General features: G+C 37.9%; 2 protein-coding genes across 2 annotated transcripts; one reads left to right on the plus strand and one right to left on the minus strand.

Annotated features, from left to right (window-relative positions):
• Positions 1-1,957: 1,957 nt before the first annotated feature.
• On the plus strand, positions 1,958-7,869 carry LOC117291732. The gene is made up of 2 exons (XM_033773600.1): positions 1,958-2,073; positions 6,890-7,869. Exon 2 carries the CDS (start codon positions 6,902-6,904, stop codon positions 7,589-7,591), a length of 690 nt encoding a protein of 229 aa, XP_033629491.1. The 5' UTR covers positions 1,958-2,073; positions 6,890-6,901; the 3' UTR covers positions 7,592-7,869.
• On the minus strand, positions 4,541-5,815 carry LOC117291298. The gene has a single exon (XM_033772936.1). It carries the CDS (start codon positions 5,813-5,815, stop codon positions 4,541-4,543), a length of 1,275 nt encoding a protein of 424 aa, XP_033628827.1.
• Positions 7,870-10,577: the final 2,708 nt, after the last annotated feature.

Genomic DNA, 10,577 nt, shown 5'->3' on the forward strand with positions numbered 1-10,577 from the left:
AATATTAGGTAGGATTTAGAAACCAACATTTAATTTATCATTACAAAAACAAAAGTCAAAATTTTGCCTCAATCTTGAGGTGCTTGTGTTGTAAAACTAATAATTATACCCTGTCCTGCAGTTGTGAAAGCAATGTCAAACAGAGACTAGAAGTTAATAGAGTCTGGTTTCACATTTGTGAATTTTCGTCATTGTTGTTGTCTTTGTGTTTAAAGGGAATATGACAAAGATGGCTGGCCCTTTTTGCATGCCGATTACATAATGCATTTAACAAACCATCTGACAACAATGCATCAGGTTTTTGTTTTTTTCGGTCAAAGTGTAAAGGTTGTACATTTATCTAAGAAATTATATCATAACACGATTCATTGAATTTTCCACTGATTTCATTTTTTTTTTTCATTTATTAACCTATCCCTACTTCAAAGAAAAACTAGTCTCGAACAAATGCTCAAATGATTACACTTAATAACCAAAGCGCCAAGAACCACACTGAGGCTAAAACTTTGAGTTTGGTTTTTGAGCTGTGTCAAAAATGATAATTTTCCACAAATAGATTTGTTGGTTGAAACCTTCTCTACACATGCTTAACAGTGTTCTCCAACAAATGTTACATAACCTCTTATTGAAAATAGGGTTTCAATATTTATTAGATTTTTCATTTTGTATGATACACAAACAGATGACGTGTTAAGGCAAGCACACAAACTATCTTTTCAATGTAATCTCAGTTATTACTTTTATTTATATTTTACTCCGGCCATAAGTGTTTGTGGCAGATTAATAGCAATTCAATCACCTTTTTTTCTTCCAGCTAATTTAAAATAACCTCCTTGTTCTTATATTGGGAGTCAACTACTGTACTTCAAGAATTACTAAACCAAGTTTTTGTATACATTGTATCCGAACTATTGGCTGGCTTTGGAAGGAAATAAAATTATCTAAGTATATTTTAAGACGACGTTTATGGTTTGGTAATTTCCGGTGTTTTCCCCCCTAAAGTCGTTGTAATTAACTTATTTGCAAGTAAGGATGTTTGAGGTTTGTGCGGAGTAGTTATAGATAATCGGGATGTAATTGTTTTCTTTGCATCAAAATTGCCACGGTCGTAGTGCTTTCCATTAATGGGGATTTTTTTCTTCTTCTAAATCGATTCAAGAAATGGAATCCTGAAAAATCAAAATCAGGAAAATATTTTAGTATGGCAATTCTTTACTACTGAATTGAGATGAAAATTGCAATCAGAAAGATCACTAATATTATGACTTTGAAAGTTGACGCAAATGATGATTTCTCTTGTTTCCTTGCCAGTAGGCCTATCTTCCCCAAACTCGCGTCTTGCTCCAATATATCTTTATTTTATTCCCATCTTTGCTGGTCCACCGTTATAGGGTAGAGTTAGCCACACTAATATGCGAAACTTCAGGCGCTAAGCTAAACCAATTTTTTTAAGTTTTTGAATATTGTTTTGCGTGTCATTGATTTTGTTTTCTCTCTAAATCGATTCAAGAAAGGGAATCCTTAATGTCACAATTCTTTTGCACTTCATAGTACGATATTACTCACACGTGAGGCTTGTACTCGTATTGGAAGAAGAAGAAGAAGAAGAAGAAGATTCTATCTGAACCGTTTTAGATGGTATATTTAACTTGGGAAGTGGGTGAAGCGAAAACTGGCAGCAAATTGGTTTAAACAAAAACCACATAATTTCCGGTTTTTTTCCCTTTCTATCCAACGGTTGACCTGCCTAAAAATCATAACAAATCTAAACTTAAGTTGTCTGAAATAATTATGTTATATCAGTTTTCAAGAGACTTTTAATAATTTGTGAGTCCGTTTTATATTTAGAAGTTAGCGATGGTTGGTTTTGGGAGTTTAGTAGTGATTGCGCCAATCGTGGTCACTGCTGCTAGCGCCCTCTCTCTGTATGTGTTGGAGATAAGTCCGGTTTGTTTGATCATAGTTCCCTTATCAGACCGTAGAGCCCAGCAATCTCTCCACAGGTTGATTCATGAAACATGAACAAACACCCACTAGCCTAAAGAAGAAGCAAGCTAAGCAACAACATTGAGGGTAAGAAATGTTGATGGTTTTCTTTTGAAGTAGGGCCATGTAGGGCTTAGATGTTGCCATTTGTTTATTATTATGTACATCTTTTTTAGAAGCAAATTTTACTTCTGTTTTATTCTGCAATTGGGCCCATGGCCTACCTTCAGCATGGTCTGGAGTTTCTACCTCCATGGTCAATGCATGGAGGTGTTTCAAACGAATCTGCCTCTAGTTTAAAGCCATTGGACCCTTTCGGTTCAGAAAACAAAATAAAAGTTCACAGATTTACAAATAACTTACAGGGTTTTCAGAAGGCAATGGTGAAAGACTTTTCTTGAAATATTATTCCATGAAATGCTTTACTTTTTGAGAAAACAGCAAAACAATATAAATTCTCGTTAATGAGAATTACGGATTTATTTTAAACACATGTCATGACATGGCGAAACGCGCGGAAACAAGGGTGGGTTTTTCCGTTGTTTTCTCCCGACTCCGATGACCGATTGAGCCTAAATTTTCACAGGTTTGTTATTTGATATAGAAGTTGTGGTACACAGAGTGTGGGCCTTGGACAAAACTGTTTACCGAAAGGGTCTAATGGCTTTAAGTGCACAAATAGTCTATGACAGTTCCAGCAACAAATAGCATAAGATTAGAAACTACAAACCCTTGCTTCCAAGTTGTGTAACTTCTACTTCTACTTCGATACTTGGCATAGTCCTTCAGTCAGGATATAAACGCCAAAGATAGCTGCTTATGTGCGGTGCCAAGTGTTGCAGGTGCATTTTATTGTACAAGGTGCGAGTAAAAAGTTGGGAGGTAGCTAAATGATTGCTCCAACCGCCCCCTTAAAGACCCCGATGGATGGGAGCTCGAGGATCTGGCTGGGGAGGGCATTCCACCACAAGACTGTTCGTGGAAAAAACGAATATTTGTAGAGCTGGAGACGTGCTGGGATGGTTTGGTATTTACATTTGTGGTAGGATCGAGTACTGCTTGGGATCATGGGTATGAGGTATTGGGTTGGATTGATGGCTACTAGCTGATAGCGGATCTTGTACATCAAGGAGATACTAGCAGCCTGTCTGCGTTTTTCAAGGGAGTCCCATTGAAGATCATCTATCATTTTGGAGACGCTGTCCCTGCTGTGGTATTGTTGAAGATGAATCTGGCAGCTTGGCGCTGTTTTTTTTTCTATTTTGGTGATGTTTTTCTTGGTGTGCGGGTTCCAAACTGTACTACAGTATTCGAGATGTGGACGGACAAGAGAAAGATATGCTTGTTGCCGTAGCTTCCGGGAGCAGCCTCTGAGAATACGTCTGATAAGCATCCTGTTTGCTTTGCAGTTATGATGTCTATATGGTATTGCCATGACAAGTTACTTGTAAGAGTTAGGCCAAGATAGGGATGTTCAGAAACTGTAGTAAGAGCACTACCACCGAGATTGTACTCGGTGTTTAATGTTTTACGTAGCAAGGTGAAGCGCATGGTGTGGCATTTATCTTTGTTAAACTTCATGTTCCATGTTTCAGCCCATTGCTGTAAGGTGTCAAGATCGTTTTGAAGAGCTACAGAGTCATTGATGGATGCTATTGACCGGTAGACGAGACAATCGTCAGCGAAAAGGCGGAGAGTTGATGTTATGTCTGATGGTAGATCATTTATAAATGAGAGGAACAACAAAGGGCCAAGTACAGTCTCCTGTGGGACCCCTGATGTGACTGGGGACCAATCTGATGCTGTACCATCCACTACAACACGCTGGGAGCGTCTAGTGAGAAAGTTCTCCATCCAAAGCAATAGTGAGTTTTGTATCCCGTAGTGATGGAGTTTACGTAGCAACCGTTGGTGTGGTACACGATCAAAGGCTTTGGGAGAAGTCCAATACTACCGCATCTACCTGCTCTCTGTTGTCCAACGACTTGACTAGATCATGTGATGTTATGATCAACTGGGTCTCACAGGATCTGCCCGGTCTGAAACCATGTTGGACATCGGCAAGGATGTTGTTTGACTCATAGTGATCCATGACATGACTAAAGATAATGTGTTCGATGGTTTTACTACAAATGGAGGTAATTGAAACTAGGCGGTAATTCGCTGGTGCAGTTCTGTCCCCCTTCTTGTAAATCGGTGTGATATTGGCGACCCTCCAGTCGGATGGTACATCCCCTGTATTCAGCGACTGTTGGAATATGTGAGATAAGATGGGCGATATCTCAACTGCGAGGTCCTTTAGAATGCGGGCAGAAATCTGGTCCGGGCCTGTTGCCTTTTGGGTTTTCAGTGACTTCAATGACTTTGAAACACCCTCAGTTGTCACATTGATGTGATTCGCAGCAGGGTATTTAGGGGGACCCAGATCAGGTATAGTCTTAGTGTCTTCAGTGGTAAAAACCGAGCTGAACTGGCTGTTAAACGAGGTAGCTTTTCCACGGCTGTCAAACACAACTTTGGAGCCATCTTTTAGTGATGAGATATTGGTGGAGTCCTATTTCTTGGACTTGATGAACTTCCAGAAAGCTTTATTTGATTTATCTTTTTCATCAAACATGTTATTTTGAAAGGCCCAGAAATTTTTGCGCTGTTTCTTCTGAGTTGCCTTCTGGTGCACTTTGAAGCTATCCCAGTCCTTAGGATTGTTGGAGAGTCGCGCTTTTTTATACAAGCTTTGTTTCTTTTTGGACATACGCCTCACTTCTCTCGTAATCCAGGGATTTTTATGACTGGCACAAGATGTTCTGGAGGGAATGTGCTTTTCCATGAGTTCACTGATCTTTTCTTTGAACATGTTCCAGTTGGTTTGCACATTGCGGGAATCTGGGTCACTATTAAGAAAGCTGTCCTGGAAGTTTGTCATGTCAGCTCTTAAATTCTCCATGTTTGCTTTCCCATACAAGTAAACCTTTCTTGGAACTTTTTTGTTGAGTTTGGGTTTAAGATTAAGGGTGAAGAGAACCACTTCATGATCGCTGATACCTGGAACCACTTTACATTTTTCAATGTAATTAGGGTGGGTTGAGAGGACGAGGTCCAAAATGTTCTGAGCAGCTTCAGAAATCCTTGTGGGCTCTTTGACTAGTTGGTCCAGGAAAAAATCATTGCATACATCCAGTAACGGAGAACATTTTGCCGACTCCACAGCATAAGGTCTAACAGATCGATTGGTCCAGTCAATGTCTGCAAGGTTAAAGTCACCCCCAACAATCAAGATCGCATTTTTAAACTTTGACTGGATGCTGGCTAGCGAATCCGACAGATGCTGGATGTTCGCAGGTGGTGAGTTGGGAGGTCTGTAAAATGAACCTATGATGAGACGTTTATACCCTTTAATGTGTAGCTCTACCCAAATTAATTCAGCCTCCGTTGTAATGATGTTACATTCACTGGCAATTAGATCATCTTTCACCATAATGCACACACCTCCTTTCTTCCCCTGGATTCTATCTCGTTGGTAAGTGACAAATCCTGGCGGGGTAGTTTCTGATGTAAAAATGGCGTTTTTGAGATGGGACTCAGTACCCACTATGACATCAGCTTTGTGGTGGTCTATCAGAGACTCTAACTGAGGGAGCTTGTTGCAGAGGCCATCACAATTGATGACCAGAGTTTTGATTTTGCGGTGTTGGCTGGAGTTTTTTACTGGTTTGGCGCGATCAGCAGGGTTAGGTGAGGATGTTGCAATCGGAGAGCCAAGTTCATCTGATGGGATGTCATCTGAAGTGCAATCAAGGCTGCTGAATGAGTTACTTAAGAATATTACCATGTAAGTTCCAGAATGGTTCAAGAAAGCTAGCCCCGTGTGACCAAGGCTAGCCTTTTGGCCACCCAAGTGGGGCTAGAGGTTCCAGCATACTCTGCTCAGAGTCTTCTAATTAAATTCTAGCAGGCGGTGACATTATCATGCACAGTGACCCTTCAGAAGTTCAGGCAAGATTGTCAGTTGAAATGTTGGGCATGCTTTATGAGTTAACAAAGTCAAAGAGAATGTTTGCAATGTTTAAAATGTTCACAAATAATCACACCAATTTTGTGTATGGTTATTTTCACTCCAAATTATCATATGGGTGTTTCACCTGACATCTGACCAGTGGTTTTGTTTGAAAGTGTTAGTTATTTTTGGTTTTAAAAGGTTCTTTTAAAATGTTTATAGTACTTTTTTTCATGAGACCATCATTGGGTGCACAATCACTCGTACATTTTTGATTGACTCTTTTGTTCTCAGACATTGTGGTCTCGGTCTTGGTTTCGGGTCCTCCAAGTTCACTCTGGTAGTACCAAGAAATCTAGGCACATAAATATTTTGAATGTTATATTATGAAACAAATGCTTCTCATGCTATAATTTATTTACAATAAGTTAGTTACTAAAATTGTAATGCTCCGGATCGGGTCGACCCTCGCTGGAGCATAGTGTTACAATAGTTTTACCTATTAAAGGCAGTAGACACTATTGGTAATACTAAAAATAATTATTAGCATTAAACCTTTCTTGGTGACGATCAATGGGGAGAGGTTGATGGTACAAATTATTGTGAGAAATGGCTCCCTCTGAAGTGCTATAGTTTCCGAGAAAGAAATAATTTTCCACGAAACTGATTTCGAGACCTCAGATTTAGAACTTGAGGTCTCGAAATCAACCATCTAAACGCACACAACTTCGTGTGACAGGGGTGTTTTTTTCTTTCATTATTATCTCGCAAGTTCGATAACCGATTGAGCACAAATTTTCACAGGTTTGTTATTTTATGCATATGTTGAGATAACACTAACTGTGAAGGCTAGTCTTTGACAATTACTAATAATGTCCACTGACTTTAAACATGGGTTCTCTTATTCAGTCAAAGCAAACAATGACGTTGTGTAGTGGCTCCCAGCTAGTGGTTGTTGCAGGAAACATTATGAAGAGTCAATGCTGGGCTGCGTCAGGAGTGAAACATCGCATTGCACTACAACGATGCTACGGAAACATTGTGAAGGACAACAGCTGGACAAGTAAAGACGACGAACCATGGCAACGCAAATACTACAAATATTTCCTTCCAATTCAGACAAGATGGTCGGACAATGATCAGTATGGACATGTTAACAATGTGGTTTATTACTCGTATTTTGACAGCATTATTAACCACTACCTCGTTAACCATGCCAGTCTCAACACAGACGTGAAAACATCAAGCTTTGTCGGTTACATGGTCGACACCAAATGTGTTTACAGGAGCCCCATCAGCTTCCCCGAGGTTGCACTCGCTGGATTGTCCGTCACCCACATCGGTCGGTCTAGCGTCCATTATGCGGTCGCTATTTTTCCTGAAGAAGCAAAAGTGATCGATCAACTTCCTTCCAGTAGTCAGCATGTTACTGGAGGGTTATATAAAGAGGAAAGCAACTCTGCAAGTCACTCACAGACTGCTTGTGCCATCGGACATTGCGTCCATGTTTTTGTGGATGCCGCGACGAACCGGCCAGTTTCTCTTCTGGATAGTGACTTGAGGCAAGCACTAGAGAAGATCATCATCCAGAAAGAAGTCAGCAAACTGTAAACTTTTTCGGAAACTCAACAATGAAACACAGAATCAACTAACCAATGTGAACTGTTGTTTTCCGTTCTCACTATGTGGCCAAACAAGGAAAGTTGGATCTTGTAGATCTGCAGGAAAGGTGGGTGATGAACTCAGGTGAGCTGATACTCTCCTATACACCTACCATTTCACATCTTGTCTTGGCTGGAGATATTCAACTCCTGGTAATTGTTAAAAAAACGCACTGGACACGTTTAGGTAATTGTCAAAGACTAGTATTCTCACTTTGTTTATCTCAAAATATGCATACAATAACAAATCACTGAAAACATTTTTGTTGCACAAATGTATATATGCAAACAGATGCCTAATAAAAAACCACAGCCAAAGTCTTATATTATTTATGACACCTTTCTCAAAAAACAATTTAATTAATATTGAACCGTTTCTCACAATGTTTCATACTATCAACAGCTCTCCATTGCTCGGTACCAAGTAAGTTTTAAACTATTTTGAGTATTTACCAAACGTGTCCAGTGCCTTTAAGTTGTGAAACTGTGCACATTGTTTTTATATTTTCAATTATACCAATTAAATGTTGTGCAAAGCTTTTAGACAGTTATACATCCAAATCAAAAAATGTCAAGACCACTTGTTATTTTCCAATCATTTTATTTATGTTATTTACAATATATTTAAATTTACAATATTTTAAAGAATATAACTGAGTTACCTTATCAACAGTGCTTTGCCAAACAAATCTTAAACCAGTGCTACCAACAAGAAATTGACTAACAAACACAGCACTACAGATAAACAGTTGAAATTTTGTATAAAGCAATTAATATGTAATAACCTTTCAACAAAAGGTTTAATTGATGTTTGGTGTTGTGAGTTTCATGATTGATTAGAGTTTGTATGGTCACTACATGTACATTGCAATTATCCTTAATATTTGATGCATTTAAAGGCAGTGGACACTATTGGTAATTACTCAAAATAATTATTAGCATAAAACCTTTCTTGGTGATGAGTAATGGGGAGAGGTTGATGGTATAAAACATTGTGAGAAACGGCTCTTTCGAGACCTCAGGTGATGAGTAATGGGGAGAGGTTGATGGTATAAAACATTGTGAGAAACGGCTCTTTCGAGACCTCAGATTTAGAATTTGAGGTCTCGAAATCAACCATCTAAACGCACACAACTTCGTGTGACAAGGGTGTTTTTTTCTTTCATTATTATCTCGCAACTTCGATGACCGATTGAGCTCACATTTTCACAGGTTTGTTATTTTATGCATATGTTGAGATACACCAACTGTGAAGGCTAGTCTACGACAATTACCAATAGTGTCCACCGTTTTAAGCTTGACCTGATTTGTAGAAATGGGCACAATTTCAATCACTGTACATGTAGGCCTAGTTCCTAAATGACAGACTTTGAGCTTGCTGTAAAATGTCCATGTCATAGCGCTGCTGACCGTAAGCACATGAAAAGGCATGCTAACCTTCCGGTGCTTACTCACACGAAAATGAATTAAGTCCTGTATAAAGGTTAATTTGCAAAATGGCCACCAAATTTTCTTGCTAACCTGTGAAATATGCTTACACCATTTTTTGATACATTAAGCACGAAAGTTTGCTTAGTGTTAAGTAGCGCTATGAAATTGGGCCAAGGTAAGAGCAGACAAAGGACTTTGTTTCTATGTGATTGCATAGGCCTAATTGTCTTGTATTTTTTTTAATTGTTAAATATTTATTTAGATGCAAACTCAGTCTTTGTGCAACAAGTTGTCAGATAAATAACAGTTAACAATGGTATAATGTACAAAATACTGTAATTACGTATAAGATGAAAATTGTGTTTACATGTACTTGTACATACAAGAGAAATCCATGTCACAAAAATAGTATGTTACAATCAAAAAGGTTTCACAGTAACACTTGCCATGTCAATGTAAATCAGATTAGAAGAAAGTTATTTAAAATTTCATCACTAGCTGATTGAAAAAAACACTTGGGGTAATTTCAGCATTTTATTTCGGTCAAAAATTAAAGAAAAAAAATCACAAGGAGTAAGTATAATAATTGAATTTCGGTCAAGAATAAAAGGAAAAAAACACAAGGGGTAGTAAGTCCATTATTTCAAAAGAATTTTGGTCAAAAATTGAAAAAAAATGAAAAAAAAGGCCAAGTTTAATCAAATTTTGGTCAAAAACTTACAAAAACCCACAAGGGTTAGATCCAGCATTTTAATCAAACATTAGTCAAAAATTAAAGAAAAAACAACATGGGGTAAGTCCAGCTTTTGATTCAAATTTTGGTCACAAATTTAAGAAGAAAAAAAAAACATGGGGGAAGTTCAGCATTTGAATGAAATTTCAGTAAAAAATTAAATAAAAAAACCCACAAGGGGTAAGTTCAGCATTTTAATTGAATTTTTGTCAAAACTTTAACGAAAAATAACGCAAGGGGTAAGTCCAGCACTTTTAACGAATTTTTGTCAAAAATTAAAAAATAATACCACAAGGGGTAAGTTCAGCATTCTAATCAAATTTTGGTCAAACCATTCACACACAAAGACACAAGGGGTAAGTTCAGCATTTTTAATCAAATTTTGGTCATAAATTGATGAAAAATACCACACGGAGTTTCGGTCAAACTGTAACAAAAAATCACAAGTGGTAAGTTCAGCATTTTAATCGAATCTCGGCCAAAAACTTAAGAAAAATACCACAAGGGGTAAGTTCAGCATTTTAATTGATTTTTGGTCAAACATTTAAGAAAAAACCAACAAGGGGTAAGTTCAGCAGTTTAATCGAAGTTCAGCATTTTAATCGAACTTCAGTCAAACAATTTAACAGAAAAAACACAAGGGGTTGTTAGTCCTGCATTATAAATGTTTTTCAGTCGAAATCGAATTTCGGTCAAAAAAAAAAAAAAAAAAACACAAGTGGTAAGTTAAGCATTTTAATCGAATTTCAGTCAAAAATAGTAGAAAAAAATA

This window comes from Asterias rubens, chromosome 6 (assembly GCF_902459465.1).
Source record: "Asterias rubens chromosome 6, eAstRub1.3, whole genome shotgun sequence".
Classification (NCBI taxonomy): Eukaryota; Metazoa; Echinodermata; class Asteroidea; order Forcipulatida; family Asteriidae; genus Asterias; species Asterias rubens.